This window comes from Ctenopharyngodon idella, chromosome 24 (genome assembly GCF_019924925.1).
Source record: "Ctenopharyngodon idella isolate HZGC_01 chromosome 24, HZGC01, whole genome shotgun sequence".
Lineage (NCBI taxonomy): Eukaryota > Metazoa > Chordata > Actinopteri > Cypriniformes > Xenocyprididae > Ctenopharyngodon > Ctenopharyngodon idella.
This window is the reverse complement of record NC_067243.1, coordinates 3,280,739-3,304,365: the sequence shown is the minus strand read 5'-3', so window position 1 is coordinate 3,304,365 and position 23,627 is coordinate 3,280,739. Positions and strand designations below refer to the sequence as shown.

General features: G+C 39.0%; 1 protein-coding gene across 50 annotated transcripts in view; it reads left to right on the top strand.

The window, feature by feature from the left end:
• Window positions 1–23,627, top strand: part of LOC127507802 (deleted in malignant brain tumors 1 protein-like) — a 163,932-nt gene that overhangs the window by 100,684 nt on the left and 39,621 nt on the right. For 30 of the 50 annotated variants that reach the window (XM_051885174.1, XM_051885191.1, XM_051885208.1 and 27 more), the window contains 5 exons: window positions 2,017–2,322; window positions 17,701–17,736; window positions 17,908–17,943; window positions 21,433–21,465; window positions 21,640–21,726. The exons of 3 other annotated variants lie outside the window; for them this stretch is intronic. In XM_051885174.1, the coding sequence (XP_051741134.1) occupies window positions 2,017–2,322; window positions 17,701–17,736; window positions 17,908–17,943; window positions 21,433–21,465; window positions 21,640–21,726 (498 nt within the window). The remainder of the gene's footprint in view (window positions 1–2,016; window positions 2,323–17,700; window positions 17,737–17,907; window positions 17,944–21,432; window positions 21,466–21,639; window positions 21,727–23,627) is intronic. 17 more of the 50 variants (XM_051885206.1, XM_051885181.1, XM_051885192.1 and 14 more) reach the window with 13 other exon arrangements.

Below are 23,627 nucleotides of genomic sequence, written 5' to 3'. Positions count from 1 at the left end.
AGGAATTATGCGATCAGGGGCCTCATGTATAAAACTTTCCATGGAAAGTGTGCGTACGCACAAAAGTTTTCAGATTTATAAAACCATTTGTATGCCAGATCCTGCACAAATTTCCCTTTATAAAACCCAGTCAGCGAAAGATTGTCTGTACATGCATCTCCACCCCGTCTCCTCCCCAAAATAACCATATATGGAGCTTACAACACCTAGTTTTACAATGCAAAATGTCATCTGCATATAATTTCCATGTATATTCCCATCTACGTTATACCATGTTTAATGGTACAAGACATTAGGAAAATATGAGATTTGCCGTCACATTACATTGCTAAAAATCATTCCGTATCCTTGAGTAGTGTTACCATATACCTTGCATCACTTTTGATTGATTTATGACTTTTGTGTATGATTTATTACCCTCCATAACTCTCAGATTTTGTCAGATGTCAGGACATACCAAACAGATGTCAGGAATGGCCCATGGAGTCACGCTGTGACGTGGTGTCACATTGTGACATGTGTCTACATGACTTTCCATACTGGTGGCTACATGACTTCCCATGCTCTTGTCTGGATGTGATAAAAAAGACAAAACAGATCAAACAGATGTAAACTTTGACTTTTGATAGTGCTCACACCTCTCACCCAGCCGCAGTACTTTTATGGCTTATTCCTTCCAGGACCGCATGGCTCCATCCAGTCTGATAGTGCAAAAGATGTCTGTGATCATGCTTCCTTTGATTGAGGGTCTTAAAAGACACCCAGGCATGTTTTACGTTATGGTGACACCTCAACAGGATCAGTAAAGTTTGATCAATACAGTATATGTTAATTGAGTCAAAATATTTGAGTCAAAAAAATCAGAAAGACCCCCACACAACAATGGCTAAATCCATTTAAATAAGATGTCTGGGCATGTATTTTTTTTAGAACAACTGTGTGTGTGTGTGTGTGTGTTGCCACCACAGTACGATCAGTAGTACCTGAACTATAGGTTAATATTAGTGTCTAAGACAAAGAATCAGAAATATTCATCAAGCCAAAGAGTCCTCATTACCCACACACCCCAGAATAGGTGTTGTTTGGGAGATGTTCTTTCTAGAACATCTGTATCTGTTTTTCCAAACACATTGATAGGCTCATTGTTAAAAAGACAAAAGAATGAAAAGCATTTATTTAACTGGTGGATCCAAAACGGTCAATATTCATATTCATGCATTTTATTCATATTTCATGTTAATCATTTATGGCTTATGATTTATCAATATTACTTTTGATTTCATATATTCATGTACTCCTACACTATATATAAAAATACATTTCAGAGAAGTGTTATTCTCAATCTTTTCCATTGGTCAAACAGTATTTTTAATTGCTTTAAACAAATCAAATTTATGCAATTTTTCCTATAAGGTAAACATATATTTTAGGATGTTTATATATTTTTAATGGAAACAGGAATGCCTTATTTTTTGCAGTGTAAATAATTGTCTGACTCACTGACAAAACATTTTAAAAGTAAAATGTGCATATTTTACAGTTCCATTCAAATATCATGGTATTTTTCATAATATTGGCAAGACCACGAAAGGGGTTATCATTTGGCTACTGTCTGTCTGTGCACGACACCAGCATCACACCTGCGCGCTGCACAGGCTTTACAGTACTGTGTTATCTGACTTATTCAAACCGGCCAATGGACCATTCGATCACTGAGCGAGTAATTCATTAAAGGATGTTTACATGAGAAATGCTAAGAAGGTGTAGTGATTAGTTTATTCTAAAATGCTATGAACAACATATTTCCTCTTCATCATGTGACCAAAATCCACATTAGATCACAATAGGAAGTTATTTCAAATACTCGATGGTGGTTTATAGTGAGTTTTGAGTAAAAGTGTAATATTAATCTCATTGATTGTCATGTGTAGCTTTATGCTAACTGTAGCTATAATTCATTCCAGAATAAAGTAATGTCACAACCTGATGACTGATAAATTGTTTTTTGATTAATAGCTGTCAGGTTGGTGAATGGACCCAACGTCTGTTCTGGAAGAGTGGAGGTTTTCCACAATGGAAAATGGGGAACAGTGTGTGATGATTCCTGGGATTCTACAGACGCGGCAGTGGTGTGTAGAGAACTGGGCTGTGGGAGTGTTATAGAGGCAAAGAGTTCAGCTTATTTTGGACAAGGTTCTGGACAAATATGGTTGGATGATGTCCACTGCCGTGGGAATGAATCTACACTGAAAGGCTGTTCATCAAATGTATGGGGAAAACATAACTGTGGACATGGTGAAGATGCTGGAGTCATCTGCCAAGGTGAGTCAAACAGTTATACAACTGATGCTTATTCTGATTTATATACAGGTGCTGGTCATATAATTAGAATATCATCAAAAAGTTGATTTATTTCACTAATTCCATTCAAAAAGTGAAACTTGTATATTATATTCATTTATTACACACAGACTGATATATTTCAAATGTTTATTTCTTTTCATTTTGATGATTATAACTGACAACTAAGGAAAATCCCAAATTCAGTATCTCAGAAAATTAGAATATTACTAATGACCAATACAAAGAAAGTATTTTTAGAAATCTTGGCCAACTGAAAAGTATGAACATGAAAAGTATGAGCATGTACAGCACTCATTACTTAGTTGGGGCTCCTTTTGCCTGAATTACTGCAGCAATGCGGCGTGGCATGGAGTCGATCAGTCTGTGGCACTGCTCAGGTGTTATTAGAGCCCAGGTTGCTCTGATAGTGGCCTTCAGCTCTTCTGCATTGTTGGGTCTGGCATATCGCATCTTCCTCTTCACAATACCCCATAGATTTTCTATGGGGTTAAGGTCAGGTGAGTTTGCTGGCCAATTAAGAACAGGGATACCATGGTCCTTAAACCAGGTACTGGTAGCTTTGGCACTGTGTGCAGGTGCCAAGTCCTGTTGGAAAATGAAAATTGCATCTCCATAAAGTTGGTCAGCAGCAGGAAGCATGAAGTGCTCTAAAACTTTCTGGTATACGGCTGCGTTGACCTTGGACCTCAGAAAACACAGTGGACCAACACCAGCAGATGACATGACACCCCAAACCATCACTGACCGTGGAAACTTTACACTGGACCTCAAGCAACGTGGATTGTGTGCCTCTCCTCTCTTCCTCCAGACTCTGGGACCTTGATTTCCAAAGGAAATGCAAAATTTACTTTCATCAGAGAACATAACTTTGGACCACTCAGCAGCAGTCCAGTCCTTTTTGTCTTTAGCCCAGGCGAGACGCTTCTGACGCTGTCTGTTGTTCAAGAGTGGCTTGACACGACAGCTGAAACCCATGTCTTGCATACGTCTGTGCGTAGTGGTTCTTGAAGCACTGACTCCAGCTGCAGTCCACTCTTTGTGAATCTCCCCCACATTTTTGAATGGGTTTTGTTTCACAATCCTCTCCAGGGTGCGGTTATCCCTATTGCTTGTACACTTTTTTCTACCACATCTTTTCCTTCCCTTCGCCTCTCTATTAATGTGCTTGGACACAGAGCTCTGTGAACAGCCAGCCTCTTTTGCAATGACCTTTTGTGTCTTGCCCTCCTTGTGCAAGGTGTCAATGGTCATCTTTTGGACAACTGTCAAGTCAGCAGTCTTCCCCATGATTGTGTAGCCTACAGAACTAGACTGAGAGACCATTTAAAGGCCTTTGCAGGTGTTTTGAGTTAATTAGCTGATTAGAGTGTGGCACCAGGTGTCTTCAAAGTTGAACCTTTTCACAATATTCTAATTTTCTGAGATACTGAATTTGGGATTTTCCTTAGTTGTCAGTTATAATCATCAAAATTAAAAGAAATAAACATTTGAAATATATCAGTCTGTGTGTAATGAATGAATATAATATACAAGTTTCACTTTCTGAATGGAATTAGTGAAATAAATCAACTTTTTGATGATATTCTAATTATATGACCAGCACCTGTATACACTACCAGTCAAAAGTTTGTTCAAAAACATGAAAAACAGTAATGTTTCCAAAGTCTCTTATGCTCATTAAGGCTGCATTTATTTCATAATAAATACAGAAAAAACAATAATATTGTGAAATATTATTAAAATTTAATATTATGGTTTTCTATTTTAATATACTTTAAAATATAATTTATTTCTGTGATGCAAAGCTGAATTGTCAGCATTATTACAGCAACGATCATAAATCATTGTAATATGCTGATTTATTATCAATGTTAGAAACAGTTGTGCTGCTTAATATTATTATATAACCTGTGATACTTTTTCAGGATTCTTTGATGAATAAAAAGTTAAAAAATATCAGCATGTATTTAAAATAGAAATCTTTTGTAACAATATACACTACCATTCAAAAGTTTGGGGTCAGTAATTTTTTTTCTTTCTTTCTTTCTTTCTTTCTTTTTTTTTTGAAAGAAATTAATACTTTTGTTCAGCACGGATGTGTTAAATTGATAAAAAGTGATTGTAAAGATTTATATTGTTAGAAAAGATTTATCTTTTGAATAAATGCTGTTCTTTTTAACCTTTTATTCATCAATGAATCCTGAAAAAAAGTATCACAGGTTCCAAAAAAATATTAAGCAACACAACTGTTTCCAACATTGATAATAACTGAGTATCAAATCAGCATATTACAATGATTTCTGAAGGATCATGTGACACTGAAGACTGGAGTAATGATGCTGAAAATTCAGCTTTGCATCACAAAAAATAAATTATATTTTAAAGTATATTAAAATAGAAAACCATAATTTTAAATTGTAATAATATTTCACAATATTATTGTTTTTTCTGTATTTATTATGAAATAAATGCAGCCTTTGTTCAAAAACATTACAAATAGTAATGTTTCCAAACTTTTGACCGGTAGTGTGTAATATATATACATATATGATGTTTATATTTTTTAATATTTGATATATAGTTTATATTTTCTCATTAGGAATGCAACAGTGTTTCATGTTTTAAATAAAGTGATCATTTATTTAGTTGGTTTCCAATTCCACAACAATGTATCCCAATTATATACCATTTATTCCACAGTTACTGGGTCAAGCTTATGGAAGGAATTCATTGACAAATGCTTTTGAAATAAAAAAAACTTGTTGAATTGCACTAAGAAAAAAAATGTGTTTCATTAACCGTGCTTGCATTTTAATGTACTGTATTTTTAGGGCTTGCATTTTATGGGCTTAAATTCAACATGGCCATGTATTTAAGCAATTTCACTTCAAAACATTCACACATTTTCATTATTAAAAATTCAATAATGCATATTCACCTTTCAGATTTAAAAATACAACTTGTAATATTCGACAGGCAATTTTTGGTCCATTTTATTTCGCTTTACAAATTTGCTTCCACAAATTCAGTGGTTAAAATTAGACAGAAAATTCAACGTCGCACATCCGGGAACTGCAGGAATAGCAGTAGTTTGCCGATGCATGATCTCCATCTGCTGTTTGTCAACTCATCAGCAGGTGCTGTACGAGGCTGTTAACAAAGACCAGAGCAATGGCTAGAGAGATGTATTCATTCTCAAAAACGGATTCACAGAAATGTTGCAAGTGTATGTGATGATTATCAGGACCAGCATATATGTGAAAAAGCTGATGAAGACACTAGTGTTTACTTTTAATTCAATGTCTTCAGGGTTATATTCCCTGTGTGTAGCCTACACGTAAGCAGCCTTCTCTAATGTGATCGAGATTATAACGCTTCTCCCACTCGACGCTTATGTAGCCTATATTACAAATATTACATCTGAAGAATTACACCTCGGTTGCTCCCGGTTTTCTTAACCTATATTATAGCTTGTGCGACACTGTGCTGTACTACTGGGGTTGTCCTCTCATACGTCATACTCCAGGATTCCCCAACAACACTTAACATTAATGGACTGAGGGTATGTTGTAACGATCGGCCCAATCGGTCGAGTTTACATGTATTAAAATGGGGTCAGATTAAACTGTGTGAGCTTTTGGAATGTTTAAAAAGATGAGACAGACGGCAGAAATAAAGTAAATAAATGAAGTGTATTTACAATTTCCACATGGAACTTAAAACAACACAATAAAACTAGAATAACTTAAGCTGTTCAAAAGCGTGTCCATTAGCACCATACCCTAAAACAGTCCTTAAGAGTCCTAGTAGCGTGCTGAAAGTCCCAATGTGAAAGTGTCCACCGGTGTATATACAAAGTCCACAGAAGTGTTAATCCAAGTGAAGGTGATGTGAAGCGCTGGAAAGGTAAGTCCGTTAAAACAACTCCTCAATCCAGCTTGTGGTCATTTTGCTTGGTGACCATGTTTGTTTGCCATGCTGCCTCCTTTATGCTGGCTTACTTCCTGATTACTGTCATGTGATCAGTCACATGACAGGCAGACCCAGACTCATTTAAAGACATACACACATTAAAGTAAGAAGAATAAAATGGACTAAAATGACTGAGACAACATGTAAACCTATTAAAACTCAAATATATATATATATATATATATATATATATATATAAAACCATCATGATATATATTAAGCGGTACAACATGTGTCCTGTGTGACAATGTCACAATGTTTACATGTCAACGATGTACTAAAAACGTAAAAGTTTTTTCTATGTACCGATGACAACGATATCAATATTGTCCCTATTTACATGGATCCGCGAAAACAACAAAAACACACATATGCATTCTTTTACAGAGCGGTCACGCTAAACGCGCATGTATCCACCTTAATTTTTAAAATATCCATCTTATTTTTCAAATTTCCCTCCTACAGAAACCTGTTATAAAGAAAACGAGCTATTAGACTAGAGATCAAACTCAGTATAAACCTTATTTATGTACAATATACATAACACTATATACGACAAACAGATGAGCCCAAAAGAACACTTATTTCGGCTTAATGCAAGGTGTTTTCTGTGAATGTGCAAGACTTCCGATTTATTAGCCACGCCTGCTCTCTTACCTAAAAAATAAGGTGAATAGGCTATAAAAAGACCAACCTCACTATATTGGTGATGCAAGCAGATGAGACCAGAGGAATGCAACTCGCTACACCGTACCCCAAGCATTTTCTTTATAATGGTTTTCTATTTTTAAACGGAAGGATTATAATGGAAACGGAAGGCAGGTCAGGCGCGATCGTCACGTGACGTTCAGCTTCTCAGCGCCGCCCCGCCTACTTGATGCATTTTGTCTATGAAATACAGGTTTGTGTATGTTTTATTTCATCTTTAAAATCGTTGCTGTGCTGTAAATCATTTTATTTAATGCAAAGCAAACTACGATATCAGTAACCGAGTGTCGCATCTGTCTTTCGGATGAATTTATGCCTTGCATAAAATTAACAATTTATTCCTAAAGATACTGAATATAAATACTCTGGATATTGAAATATGTTATCAGAACTGTGCACTGATTGTTTATGGGCAGGTTATGGAAGCAGCCACAGCATCTTTCGGCTACGAGTGAGACGGAGGGCGGTGGTCTGAAATTAGTTCCGCCGCCGAATGCGAGCCCATCTCCGGCCGGAGAATCCGCATCGTTACGGTGGAAACGGGACGGGACTTTTGATTACACTTGAATTACTTTTAGACCTAAATGTATAATTTTTACTTCTAAAATGTTTGTTAAACGATTTTAAATGTAGCCAGTATTTTTAGGCATGGTAAAAACTATATAAAATAAGCTGTATTAAGAACTGTATCAAAAATAAAGTTGTCATATAAACCTGGTTGTGTGGAGTATTTTACAAATGTTTAGATCAGTGATTCCCAATCACCAAATTTAGTCAACACTATACTAATAAAGCATACTACTTAGAATAATTGTTTTGTGCAGAATTTGATCTTTGATCTCTCTTAAGCTACATTAAGTGACGTTAAGCTTTTTCTTTATAACGGTTTTCTATGGGAGGAAAACAACGTGTAATTAAACGAATTGCGTTCATATTCTGGGTTCATCTGCTTTGCTGTACGTAGTATGGTTTATTAGTATGACTGAGTTTGGTCATTTAATATCACTGTCCTAGTACGTTAAGCCACGTTAAGCGTTTTCTATGGGAGGAAAACGCTTAACGTGAAATTAAATGCGGTGCGTTCAAATTCTGGGCTCATCTGCTTTTTTGTAGTATACTAGTATGATGTTTACTAAGTTTGGTCTGTTAATATCACTTAGTACATTAAGCCACGTTAAGTGTTTTAGAATGTCCCCTGTCGCTTAGGCGTTATAGGCTTGCTGAGTAATCGCGTTAATCGCTGCAAATGTGTCTGTTTACAACGTGATTTTGCAGCATTGAATAAGTTTCTTTTTAGTGTCAGTTTAATAAGTCAGCTCACAAATCCTCTCATAAAAAGCATAGTAGACACATTGTAATTTAAACATTTATTTGAAAGACTTTGTGACTTTTCCTACTTTAGTGCATAAAGTGCTGAACTTTATAAGCCAATAAGTGCTTATTTACCGCCATCTACGGGTTATAGTGGTATTTTTCGTATCTTTTTTATTTTTAAATAAAAGTGTTTGTTTTCAATCAAATGTTGGATTTCCTACATCTTGAAACTTTAAGTTTTACAAATGGGGACAATCTCTGAAGGATGAATAAATAATTTTTGTGTCATCATATTCAAAATAACATTTGAACTGCTGGAATGTCCAATTACATTGTGTTTCTTATTTAAAATTTCCCAATATCTTCAAATCTGAATTGTAATCAATAAAACTGGTTCATTGGTAAATTAGGTAATTGTGACAACTGCATTAAAATATAAAAGCCGCATTTACTTTTGTTTAGTGTCGATAAAGGGGCACTTGGGCCTTATTGATGGAGTCGTGGGGGTACTTGAGGCTAAAAAAGTTGGGAACCACTGGTTTAGATCATTTAATCTGTAAACTTACTTGTACTAAATAAGCTATATCACAGGAAAAAATAATAATAATAAAATCAACCCTTTATGCTGCAAAGTGTGTGTGAGAGTAGAAATGTATGTATGTGAAAGGAGAATGTATGTATGTGAAAGGAGAATGTAAGTGTGTGTGAGAGTAGAAATGTATGTATGTGAAAGGAGAATGTATGTATGTGAAAGGAGAATGTAAGTGTGTGAGAGTGCCAGAATGAATTATGGCTTGTACGGCCCCTCATAGTTTTGTTTAAATATGCATACGTACAACCTTTTTTTAGCATCCTCAATGTCATGGCTTCACGTTGACAGAGTTTGGTGCTGATTGCATAAACCCCTTAGATCCACATTCAGACCGTTATTGCGGTGCATTGTGGGATTGAATGAGTGCACTTAATAATGTCCACTATGGTTTCGGACACCACTACAAATGGCTGTCTCCTCAAATAGTGCCCTATTTAAGGGTATAGGGGGCGATTTTGGATATAGCCACCTTTATTTCTATAGCGCCTTATACAATACAGATTGTTTCAAAGCTTCTTTACAGTGATAAACTGGAAAAAATTCTGTAATGCAAATAGTTCCATTCTGCCGCAAGGCAGCTCTAAAAAGAAAATAGTGTCATCTTTCAGCTCAGTCAGTTCAGTTCCTTTGAGAAGATCATCAATTGGTAAATTCAGTTCGGTTTCAGCTAACAAGTGATGTCTTAGCTCAGTTCAGTTTAATTCTCAGCAAATAGTGCCAGTGATCAGCTGAGGTCAGTTTGGCGATGATTCAGATTCGTTCAAGAAAGAGTACAGGTCATCAATTATCATATTCGTTCAATTCAGCTATGAGGCAGCTCTGAAGAAAAAAGTAACGTCATTATCCAGCTCAATTCAGTTCTCATTTGATAAAGTCAATGCAGTCGAATTAAATAATATTGTTGAATACTGAGTGACACACTTCTTCTTTTTTCTTTTCTTTTCTTTTTTTTTATTAGGAGTGCAAAACATACAACATACAGTGAATACAAAACACAAAAACAACAATAAAACAGCAATGATAGTAACAGCAATGAAAAATAAGCAGAAATGACAAACGGTTAATAGTAGAAGTATTTAAGTAGTAATAACATGTATAATAATAATGATAATAATATTTTGTGATGACGGCAACAGTAATATCAATAATAATAATAACAGTAATACTAAAGATGGTGATGATGATCGTAATTTGTGTTGACGGCAATAGTAATATCAATAATAATAATAATAACAATAATAACATTAATAACAATAATAATAATAATAGTGATACTAATACTAAAGATGGTGATAATATTTTGTGATGACGGCAACAGTAATATCAGTAATAATAATAACAGTAATAATAATAACAATAGTAATACTAAAGATGGTGATGATGATAATATTTTGTGTTGATGGCAACAGTAATATCAATAATAATAATAATAATAACAACATTTATATCAATAATAATAACAATAGTAATACTAATATAGCGAGAGAAGTTTTAGCTACGCTCTAAGCTAAAAGACCATCTTGCCAAGGAGGGGAGCCAGTTAAGTGCTAGCTGCAACCACTTAGAAACAAATGTCTTCATAGGATCTCAAAAACTCAGACACTCACAAAGGTGCCTTACGACAAAGAAGGGTTTGCAAACTGGGACGAAAGACCCACCTCCTTTCGGGTTCTCGAGATTGAAAGAGCTCATCCCGACTCTCTCCAGAGCTCTCCAGACTCCAACACTCACAAAGGTGCCTACAACTAGGAAGGGTTCTCAACTAGGGTGAAAACCACTTCCTGTCGGGTTCCAGAGATAAAGAAGAAGGGCTGACGCCGTGAGTGCCAGACCTTTAATGTCAGGCCCCTCTTAGTGGAAGCGGCTTATGCCACATTATAGACCATTTGGGGGTTTGCAAACAGCGATGATCTTTGTGTGTGGAGCCTGGTGGCAGAAAATGACAGTTCTGCAGTAGCAGTCGATGGAATCCACGGAATAAAAGAATAAAAAAGGCAATTCCCTTTCGAAGGGAACTTCAGCTCTGCATTTGAAACGCTTTGGGGAACGTCACACGTGAGCCGATGTCTGAAAGCCAAGTATCAAAAAACTCCAATCATATTGGCCGGCGACAGCCTATGACGTCATCATAGCGCGACCCAGAAGTATATAAGGAGCGCCTAGAGAACCAGTCAGTATCTTCTCGTCTTTCGGGACTGTTCTGTCTGATCGCGATTGTATCGACTCCGGTAAGGGTATCTATATTATGCCTTACAAACGTTCAAGAGAGTGTGTTCATCCGTGTCCCAGGTTTTGGCACTTGATATACACATTTCTGGGCGTTTTCTGTCTGGGAGAGGAGCGCGCATAGACAGTAGTTGAAGGCGCTGTCTGTGTGTTTTCTGTTATTTACTATGAGCGTCTCCCTATCGGGACGCTCCGTTCTCGTTCGGCACTCTTCTCGAGGGAAGAGGTGTCCGCATCTGTGCCTGGTGATTCTAGCCCCGTTTGTGCTGAGGCAAAACGGCGGCTGCAATCATGGGGCTTGCAGGTGAGCTCGTTGGGAAGTTTGAGAGAGTTGTATTCTCTCTCAGCTTCCCCGGGGCTGACGAGGATGAGTTGTTGGATGACGATGATGTCCTTGTTTGACGTCATCGTATCCGGCAGCGCGCGCTCATCTGGCTGCTGTGTATGCAGAGCTGCTGGTGTTTTTGGGATGGTTCTGGCAGGCTGCGGCTGCCGCGAGGGCACGTTAAGAAAGGGGCCAGGCGCGGACGGCTCGACGAGCGGTTCCTTTCTGTCTATGAACGCTGCAGCTCCCATAAGCTTTCCATTCCTTCCTGATCTCCGCGTTTGAGATCAGGAGGGCATGGAAAAACCCCTAGCCATTCAGATTGTATTTGAGCCCAGACAGACGCGAGGGGGAAGAAGTGAGAGTGAGATGGGTGATCGATTGTAAACACCGGCGCGTTTGTAATTGATCCCCCAGCTACAAAAGGGCGATTTACATCTACCCTCTCCTCTTTTTTCTTCCACCTCCTATATTTTATAGACATATATCATGCTCAGATGCTTCTTATGGTCAGACTGATGGCTGGGCCCATAGTGATTATTTTTCTGTCGGCCCGCTTTTCCGGTTTGATAATGAGAAGATCTTTTAGGCTTAAAAGAACCCTAGATTTCATCCTTTCATGTAGAGAAAAAGGAATATGAGGAGTCTTCGGTCTTTCAGCCGCCGGAAGGTAAGCTGAGTCTATATTTTATGTTTTTAAAATAAGACTTTGTTTTTCCTGTATAGTTTTTCTGAGCATGTAGTTAGTCAGGAGGCTGGCCCATCTCGAGCTGAGGCTCAGAGACACGGCCAGAGGTCCAGTATGGTCGCTCGGGCGCCTCCTCCTTTTCGGAGCAAGGCGCAGAGACGCCTGGACTCGAGGAGGAAGAAGCAGTGATCGATCACATACGCCAGTAGCGTCCGTAATCGTTTCCCTCTCATTGCGAGGGCGATTTTACATCTGCCCTCGCCCCTTCTTCCTCTGCCTCCTGAGTTTTTGGTTTCATTTAACATACTAAGGTGCTTCTTTAACAGTCAGGCTGACGGCTGGGCCTTTGATAATATTTTTCTAAAGGCCCGCCTTCTGGCTTGATAGTGTAAGAGGCTCTTTTAGGCTTTAAAGAACCCTAGATTCCATCCCTCCTTGTTAAAGAAAATGGAAGGAGTCGTCTTTGGTCTTCGAGCCGCAGGAAAGTGAGCTGGGTCTATATTTATATTTCTAAATATGTTGACCTTGTGTTCCTGTATAGTTTTTCCTGAGTATGTAATTGGAAAAAGTAAGAGGGGTTCTTGGGCAAACTGAAGTTTGATAGGTTGGCTAGAACGATATATTGTGCAGGCCACAAAATGGCCGCCCCCTAGCCACCTGTTGTTTAGAGTAGCTTCTCATTTGTTGAGTTAGCACTCGTCACTTCAGTTAGTGTTTATGTTTAGGTCGGCCTTAATCGGCCACCTGACATTGTTTGCTTGTTGAGCTTCGCTTTGTTTCCTCTTATCTATGGAGATTCAGAGGTGAAGCCCATGCGTTGCTATGCGTGTGGCCCCGTAGGCCCACAGCTTAGCGGCCCAGGCTAGGACTAGGTTTAGGAGTATATTGTTATAAACCACCCTTTGTATTACTATCCCTTGTTTTGTTGTATAGTTCCTAGTTCTGGCCTCCTCCTGAGGGAGTTGTTAGGCCGTATGCCCATTTTCCCCTTGTTTATGTAGGTGCAATGGCTGAGGTTAACAGCTAAGGTAGCAAGCTGTTATTAGCCTCTCTGGTGCTGTTTCTCAGGTGGTAGGCCCTTATCTTTGCGTAGATAAGTTTATGCAGTGCATGCTAGGCCCCGCTTTCTAGAACTTTAATCATGCTATGATTTTGTTTCCCCTGAGCCCCTTGAATTTCATTCAAGTTTGAGCTACGGTGCTAGCTTTTAGCTTCCGTCCTCTAGGGTTCAGTACAGATCTATAAGTTCTGTTTGGTGAGAACATTTATCCTTTTTTAACGGATGGCATGTATTTACAAAGCATTAGTTTGCTTTGGGTTTTAAGCTTTGCCCTACATGTATGTGAGCTTTACTCTAGTGCTGCCACAGGTTAGCACCTGTTCTCATAATAGTAGGCTGTTGTTAGCCTCTATTTAAGGACGTGGTGTTTTTTGTACTCCCCGGCTAGGGTTTATGTGTTTCACTGAGTGCATCACCTGTTGGATTGCACATTCAGGTTGAGTGTAGAGAGTCGTACTTTTAGTTTGATCTCTGTTAGCTCCCACTTTGTGATCATTACCACAGCAGCTATATTACATATAACTGTAGAAGTTGTTGGCTCTTTGTTGTTTAGCCTCCTTCTAGTTGCAGCTTGCGTTTACGGGCGCTGTTGGTGTATGGTCATGAGTTTGGCTCACGTACGTTAGCACTGCACAGGTTTATGCTTGTGTTTGTTTGAGGTTGTAGGCCTTGTAGGCCTCCTTTAGACCATGTTAGCATTTCATTGTACCCTGTAATTATGTGATTTATGGTACATTGCCTGTTGGAATGTGTAGACTTAGCTCAGATTGTGTTAAGCTAGTTACCCTCATCTGTTTGTTTGGTCTAGAGCTGGTTCCCTTTTGAGCTTGGTTCCCTGTGAGACCACTAGCTGGCGCTACGTGTTTCAAAAAGTAGTAGGCCCTGCCAGGCCTCCTTTTCAGTTTACATGTTAGCACAGTTTGGGTTGGTCTTGTTTAAATAATTACCACTAGCTGACACCACGTGTTTACAAGTTATAGGCCTTACAGGCCTCCTGTGTATCATGTTGGAGTTCGGTTGTGTACTCCTCTCGCTTTGAGAGTAAAAGGTGCTTTTACTGAGTATGTTTCTGTGTGGCTTGCCTCTCAGGGTGAGCTCTTGTGGTAAGCCGCTCTGTTGTTCGGTTTCTCTGCATTTGCTTCCTTGAGCATGGTCTCTCCTTTAGCTCTAGTTGAGCTAAGTAGTTACCTCGTTAGTAACCTGGTTCTATTTTTGCTCCTAGAACTTTAGTGGCCACTAGCTGGCACCACATGTGACAGGTAGGCTCTCTGGGCCTCCCTGGGAACATGCTGGCATTTGTTTTATTATGCTGCTGGTTGGCCAGGGCTCCCAGGTGACTTATTAACCTCCTTGGTAGGCCGGTTATTTGTCCCGCCTGGGGCTTGAAAACACTGCCACGAGCTGATGCCACGTGTCTGGCTGAGCTTTACCAAGTGCACTGCTCGTTGGATTGTGTTGGATGGACTGTTATGTGGGCACTCACAGTTACTAAAGTTATGTGGTCGTTCTTGCTACCAGAAAGCTAGATTTCAGGTGTACGGCCTTGTAGGCCGCCCTTGGAATACCACTATGTGACTAGTATTCTGGTGTGACATGTAGTTCTTTATACAGAACTTTAGTCATGTTGCAGGCCCCTTTTTCCGGCCTCCATGATTATGTGCCTACAGTATGGTCTATCTGTTAGGTGAGCTTCGTACTTCCCTTTGGGTTGTTTGTGTAATTGTGCTTAGCTCCCTAAGCTGATCATTTGCTTGGTTTGGTTGTAGACTTCTGTGAAGCCTCCTGTTGAGATCAGCCCCCAGGCTGGTTTGTGCTCCACTGTATCAGGGCTTCTTAGCGCGCAGCCTCCTCAGTGCAAATAATCAGGCGCTGAGTAGATCCTAGGATGAGCGGATTATACTCCCCTCAATACGAGGGTTTATAGCACTCAGCTGAGTTCTGCTCTAAAGGGTGCCCGTCTCTACGCATGGGTTTGAGTTGTTTACTGCCCCTCTGGCAGTTGCTCTTACTTGCTCTCTTCTCTGAAGAATGCGTTATTGAGATTCTGTATTCAGAAAGGGTTGGCCAAGACTAAGTTTGTCCTTCATCAGACCAGGTCGGCCTCCCTGGTGGCATTGGGGGTGACTTCGTTCCCCTCTAGTGACTGGCCGGGGCTCCTTTCGGTTCCCTGGCCACATTCCCTTTAAGGGACCAATTTTCCTCTGAAAATTTGGTCCCAGAAGCCTTGAGCGGCCTTGGTAGGCTTTCTATGGAAGGCCTCTTTGAGGCTCAGCTTGGGCTGTTGGCCGTAGGGAATGCTGTCACTGACATCCTTTGCGTGACCCGAAGGTGAGTTGCTATCTGGCGTTTCATTCGAAACTGCTTGACGTTTGTCTAGCCATCTTTTGGCATGCACTCTCTGATACTTGGCTTTCAGACATTCCCCAAAGCATTTCAAACGCAGAGTCTCGTTCCCTGTTCTCAGGGAACTATGGTTACATACGTAACCTGAGACGTTTTGTGTTTATATCTCACACTTCTGACTTTTTTCTTGCAATTAAGTTTATGTATAGAAACTCATTATTCTGTCTTTTTTCTCAGAACTGCAAGTTTATATCCTGCAATTCAGACTTTTTTCCTCAGAATTGTGGTATAAACTCGCAGTTACGAGTTATAATATCTGAATTGGGAGATATAAACTCGCATGAATTAATAAAATGAAGACCATCTTATTTTGCATTCTGATTCTGACATCCAAAGGCACAACAAGAAGTTGTTTCTCTTATTCTGTGGATTTTGCCTGTTTTCCTCCACTTGTTACCACTGTTTTTCTGCCACCACAATGCACACGCAGCCGCAAGTGTCGTAACTGTGACGTCTGCTCCCAAATGGTCTATACAGCATACTCTTTCCCTTGGTGCCCTCAGGGGATCGTTCTGCCAACCCTGCCACCTTCCCTTCCTTCCTTTCATCAAAAACTTCTTCAGATTGCATAATTTTGTGGAAAATTAATATAAGTGCTTATTCTTTCTAAAGAAATGTGACGTAAAATGTGACATTTTAATATTATCTTTCTAACTATGTAAGACTTTGGGCTTAATGGAGTTGTTTTGTGCATTTCTGTGATCACAAATAAATGGAAGAAGGCACGGCTGAATGTGTTCTCTTTTTATGTGAAATAATAAATATGGTGTGATTCAGCATGTTTGATGTGCACTCCTGACACAAATTAATAAAGTACTGTTACATTTGTTTTTATTGTAAATCTATGGTTAATATTGATACTAGAGTCTTAAGTTTTAAATTAAAGTCCGAATGTACACTTCTGTCATTTTAATTTTTTCGATCCAGGGGTTGTGTGATCTTGTTCGAAGGAGGCTTTTTAAGGGTGGGTTTTAGTGCTTGATTTAGGCCTCTCAGCTCAGGGTCCGAGGCAACTGGCCACACCCAGCACGCTGTTAGCCCTGGCTCGCACTTGGCCCTACAGTAGAAACATGGTGGTTTATAACTTTGAAACTTTTGCCCTTGGTGATGTGGACTAAGGCTGTTCAGACTGTCAATCCAAATCCGATTTTTATGCATATCTGATTGAAATCCAATTAGATTTAGCAAGTCTGAATGGCCAAAAATCACATGAAATGCGATTTTTACAAATCTGTTTCAAGCTACATTTATATGTGGTTTGAAACCCTATTCAAATCGCATTTCTGGAAATCAGTTTCTGTTGCATGGGTTATGGATTTTGCATGGTTTATGTGACTTTCTCACGCCATGTAAAATGTAAACGTCATGTTGTTATAGGAAACATGCTGAAAGTCGCTGCAGAAACAAGGTTGTGTTGTTGCAAAGTGCAAAATAACAATATAACAGAGTTTTGAAACCGGCGGAGATGACAGCACGAAATAAAGCCGCTTGTACCAGCCTCCTATGATTCTGCTGTCGTCTCCTCATAACGCAGTAGTCCAGTGCGGCGGCTGCACAATGTTGTAAATATGACAACATCTGTATTGCAAACTCCTCCATGTTGTGGTTGTTGTTTTTGGCATATGTTTATCAGCTCAACATCATTGCCATAGAAACCAATGCAGATATTCTGGAAAACGAAAGAGCGGCATGGACACACAAATCGGATCTGAACAGTTGCGATACACAATGTGGACAGTCTATAATTTTAGATCAGATTCCAATCGGATACACAAATAATCAGATTTGGACTGACAGTGTAAACACAGATTAAATGAACTTGCCTGGTCTCAGTGTCAGACACTGAGTGTTGTTCCAAAATGCAGAGGTACAGCCATACTTCATGCTTGGCATCTTTGCAGTTAAATTTCTTGGCATGTTAAAGACAAATGTTTTAGAGAATATAAAATCCATTTCTTGTTTACCATCTGTTTGAATATCACTTTCACTGTGGGAAAGATCTGGTTCTGGAACTATAACAGACATTAATCATCTCTCTTTTTCTGTAGTAGGCCATCTACCATCTAGTGCAGAACCACAGAGAGGTAATTATACACCCTTGAATTAGAACCACATCTGCTTTTCTCACAGCCTGTAAAAATGTCTAAAGATTTGTTTGAACATATCAAACATGAAGCATCACAATCACTCTGACATATCAACATCAACAACATAACAATGTTGTGCATTTTTGTGTTTGTTTTATTTTCCTTCAGCAACAGCGACACTGAGCACGACTGCTTCACCGCCAGGTAATGAATGGAACTCCACTATTATTACCACTGTGTGTGTTATCATCACAAATACAACCAAACAAACAATGTATCATTAGAGTTTTTAATTTTTTATTTTTTCAATTGCACAACAAAGTTTTCCAATTCTATACAATTGTAAGGACTGAGGACGAACCAGACAAATGTTCAGATGATTCTTTCAAAACATAATTTCAGTAACCCAAGCTCAGAGAATCTAATTTTCGGCTCCAGTTCATCTACAGAACAACCCCCTGCTAGGTACTTTTATGGCACCCATGCTTCCTGACTGAAGGAAAGGTGGCAAACCTTTAAGCCATTTGTAGAAACCAAATGGTCGAAAAGACAACGCAATAAGCCACCAGAAGATCTCCAGATCAAAAGAGACAGAGAGATATCGCAGGCCTGTTTCTCTGAGTGACCTATGAATGACACAGAAAAACTCACAGAGACACAAATAAACTGTATCAAAATGTTCCAAACAATTTGAAACGGACTTATCAAACATCTTTTAACTGCATAAATTTTATATCATGTTTACATGTGACGAGTTATATTTTAGAACACCAAACAACTCATGTAACTGTGTAACTATTGAATGGTTGAATGAAAGTATTTCTTGTCTGATATGTATTTAAATCTCTAGTTTCCATTCAAATCATGGCTTGAATGAAATCTGTGTAAAATGTATCATATTCCATTTAATAGAAATCATGTCTAAACGGTACTGTCTGCCGAGACGGGCAATTCCAGAGGCCGGAGGTAACATTCAGTTTATGATTGGGGCAGAGAAAAAGCCACCTTTGAAACAAGACGATACCTGATTGGCCAGAACTCATCACAGAGGTGGGACAAACACCTAAGTTTAAACAGTCACATCACAAAGACAATAAAAAAACTAGAACAAAGAAAAGACAAGACTAAGATGAAGACAAAGGACAGACAAGCAGCTCATTCAAGCTATTCAACTTTTACTCACTTTCCTTTTCTTTTACTTTAGCTTCTTTTCTGTTGAGAGTCTCGTGTTCTAAGCAGGTTCTAAGTTAAGTTTTGCCGCAAAGTTTAACCAACGACTTTTGCTGCCTCAACTTTAAACTTCAGCTACTACAAGAGACTTCATTTCATTTGCCAGCACGCTCAAACATGATTGATTTTTACCTAACCACAATCCGGACCTGAAAAGATCCTGCAACAAATCATCGACTTGGAAAAACCCCTTTCTCCAAGCCAAGGACGCCGACGAGGAGATTCCCATTTAAAGTCGACAAGCAAGTACCTCCAGATTCTAAAGCTGAACTGGTGCATTAAGTTAATGATTCATGGTTCGTTTAGGTCAGGTCTTTTGAAGTGCATACTTTGCTAGAAATCATTCTCATTATTTCATTCTCTCTTAAATCTCTTTCTCTCTCATTTCCTTTCTTTCTGCAACGTGTATGAATGTTTGTGTGTGTGTGTGTGTGCACGTGTTTGTGTTAGATTAGTTTGTGTTAGAATAATCAAAGTCTCCTGTAGATTTTAAAAGAAAGTGTCTTGTATTATGTGTTTGTAAAATTTAATGTCTTAAACTGTCAATCTTAAAGTTACCGTAAAGTAATCTTGAAGTTAGTTGAATATTCATATCCGCTACAAGAGCCTATTATGGCCCGAGCGAATGAACGCTGGACGATTTAGTTGCTCGGTCGTAAACTAAATGACTCTTTTTAATTCCCTATAAATTAATTATTTAATTTGAGCTGATTTGTTCCTACACAATGTACGGTCAAGCTCACTAATAGCATGCATGTAGTGGTGTTGAGTAGTCTTGTTTGGTCATAGCAAAGTCAATGAGCACATTAAGCTTCATTACAGCCCGGAAAGTACTGCGTAATTTAACGTATTTTCAGCGTAACTTTCGATAATTATAGTGTACCTATAAAGTAAGTATGTGTAAGTATTGGGGAACAATATGTAAAGTCTTGGGAATAAAGGGGTGACAACCAGGAAAATAACAAATTATTTATACTGTACAGTAAGTATTTTAGAACTAAGGGGTACTTATACTATTATCATAGACAACAATCTTACGTTTCGGAGCAATTTAGCGAGAACATACACTGCACACCTTTTTGTAGTGTACAAATATATAAAGGCTTTTTAAAACTTATGGTGTAGGCTACATATCAGTGCATTTACACAGTATTTTGTTTTTATTGCAAAAGTGCACTGATTGAGTTGTTTCAAAACTATAATATTGTAATTTTTTAATACATGGGGAAATATGCTCTTGTTCCATGTAGTTACAGGGTAAGTATGACATTACGGGCTGTAAATTAAAGTGGAGCTTGTTACCCTCTTGTTTCATGTAGTTACAGGGTAAGTACAATAAAAACACATGTATACACACAATCTGATATCACTTGGAAACCTTTATTTGAAAAACAATTTATTTCAGAACACATTTACAACACTAATTCGTTTCTCTTGCTTGGCTTCCTCCTCCTCCTGTTCCTCTTCTACTTTTTCTTTCTTTAAATTCTGTATGTATTATAAGAAAATACAGTACACCCAGAAATGTCCTCACCATTTACTCATCTTTTACCCTCATGCCATCCGAGATGTATATGACTTTCCTTATTCAGATGAACACAAAGTTTTTTTAGAAAAATAAGTAATCTCTGGGAATGCTTTATAATGCTTTATAATGCAAGATCATGCGTTCCTAAAAGTTGAAGCATCAAACAGTAATAGCTGTTATAGCTAATAGCTATAGTAATCCATACGAGCCCAATGGATAAATCAATGTCTTCTGAAGTGAAGCGATAAGTGTTTGTAAGAAAAAATACCAAACATTTTAAATTTTAAAAATGTAGACTAAAGCTTCTGACCAACTGTCACCTGTGCGACGTGTGCATGCATGAGAGGGTTGAAAGTTCACGCTTGACGGAACTTGAGGCGCGCTGAGAAACTCACGTGAAAAGTCATGCGGATGTCGGATGCCGTTTTTTTTTTTTTTAATTACTACTCAAAACAAAATACACAGAATAACAGATAATAATAATGAGAAACAGACAAGACAGATGGCAGTTCTTGCATGAGTTTCACATGAAACACCCGCGAGAACGTCATGTACGGTCAAGCTCACTAATGGCATGCATGTAGAAGTGTTGAGTAGACTTGTTTGGTCATAGCAAAGGCAATGAGTACATTAAGCTTCATTGTGACTTTGTAACTTTTGCCCAGTTGGTGTCGTAGGCTACATGAACTGGCCTGGTCTCAATGTCAGACACTGAGTTTTGTTACAATATGTAAAGTTACAGCCCCCTTTACGCTTGGCATCTTTGTAATTGACTTTCTTGGCATGTTAAAGGCAAATACTTTAGAGAATAAAAAATCCATTTCTTGTTTACCACCTGTTTGAATATCACTTTCACTGTGGGAAAGACCATGCAAATGAAGAAATCAGTTCTAGAACTATAACAGACATTAATCATCTCTCTTTTTCTGTAATAGGCCATCTACCATCTAGTGCAGAACCACAGACAGGTAATTAAACACCTCTGAATTAAAACTAAATCTGCTTTTCTCACAACCTGTAAAACAGCCTAAATATTTGTTTGAACTAAACAAACATGAATCACTGCAATCACTCTGACATATCAACATCTTCATCAAAACAACAATGTTGTGAATTTTTGGGTTCATTTCATTTTTCTTCAGTGACAGCGACATTGAACACATCTGCCTCACTGCCAGGAGTCAGAGGTAATGATACTGAGGAGGATGAAACTGGTTCCATGAGAAAAGGTAACGAGATGCTGCATCTCCACATATCCTTTAGACAAAGTAGTTGATGATGTCTACTACAGTCGCTCTTTTATGCTTGCGGTCACACCGGTAGTGACATCAGACTGTTGTAGACCAATGAGACTGTTGCGTCTTGACACAATTATTCAGGAGTAGTGTCTCCTTCTCCTTCTCAGGGAATTTAACACACCTGATTCAGATCATCAGGTCATTAGGTCAGACCTCCAAGAACTGAACTCGGTGTGTCAGATAAAGGAGACATACAAAATGTGCAGAGCAGGAACAGGATTAAGAACCACAGAATTAAGCTAAATGTGCTCTCATAAAATAAGATGCTATTGGGAACAAATACCTGCATCCTGAAAATACTTCCCTAACTTGGTATGCACCGGGTCACTGTCAGTGACAAAATTCCCTAAGGCAATAACCCAAGATTTACACCCTATACAAGGAAAGTCCCAGCCTTTTAACCAATTGCACAACAACGGTTTCCAATTATATACTATTTATGCTTCAATTAGTGGGTCAAGCTCACTGGTTGTCTGCGCATAGTACTGTTGAGTAGATTTGTTTTGTCATAGCACCTCTGGTGGTGATCTTAAGAAAAGTCGATCAATGCACATGAGTACATTTAGAAACATGTATAACTCAAAGTAATCCTAAATGTAATCCATAACAAACTGCATTACTGAGATTACAAACCGAATGAGTGAAATAAAATATGCATTCATCATTAATTTTATATAATTAACAAAAATAAATTAAATAAATGAATAAAAATAACCCAGGGTGATAATCAATTAGAGGGCTAAAACGTCTCAGGTTATGTATGTAACCATGGTTCCCTGAGAACAGGGAACAAGACACTGCGTTGAAACGCATATGGGGAACTCTTCCGCGTGAACCAGTGTCTGAAAACAATATCAACTTACGACAATCCTATTGGCCAGCAACAGCCTATGACGTCATCATAGCGCGACCTGGAAGTATATAAGGAGCGCCTAGAGAACCAGTCAGTACCTTATCGTTTGAAGGAACTGTTCAGCAGGCAGCCCCGATGCATGGCTAGGAAACACAGTGTCTCATTCCCTGTTCTCAGGGAACCATGGTCACATACGTAACCTGAGACATTCCCTTTCGAAAGGGAACTCTACACTGCGTTGAAATGCATATGGTGAACGATACACCCACGCTGCCATGCTTGAGGGGAGTGCATGCCAAAAAAGGCTAGACAAACGTCAGAACTAGCAGCTTCAACTGAAATGCCAGAAACACTCCCTCTACGGGTCATACATAGGCTGTCAGTGACAGCATTCCCTATGGCCAACAGCCCAAGCTATAAGCCTCAAAGAGGCCTTCCGCAGAAGGCCTACCAAGGCCGCTCAAAGGCTTCAGGAACCAAACTTCTTTCCGAAGAAAAGAGGGTACAGAGGGAACCCTAGCCAATCACTTGTCAGGGGAACGTACTCGACCCTGACTGCCACCAGGGAGGCCGACCTGGTCTACTCTTACAGAAACCTAGTCTTGGCCAACAGCCTGCCTGATCAGAGTCTCAAATCACATTCTTCAGAGAAGATATCCAGTAAGAGTGACTGCAAAGAGGCAGTAACCAACTCAGACCAGAGCGTAGAGATGGGCATCCCGGAGAGCAGGACTCAGCTTAGTGCTTTTTACCCTTACCAATGAGGGGAGTAACACTCTGCTCAATCCTAGGATCTACTCAGCGCTTGATTATTTGCACTGAGGAGGCTGTGCACTCTAAAGGAACCAAACAAGGGGAGTACATTTACTAGCCTGGGGGCTGATCCTCAATAGGGAGGCCTCAGAGAGGCCTTCAACCACTAACCAGCTTAGGGAGCTAAGTACTATGCAGGACAACCCTCAAACGAGGGGAGTACAGA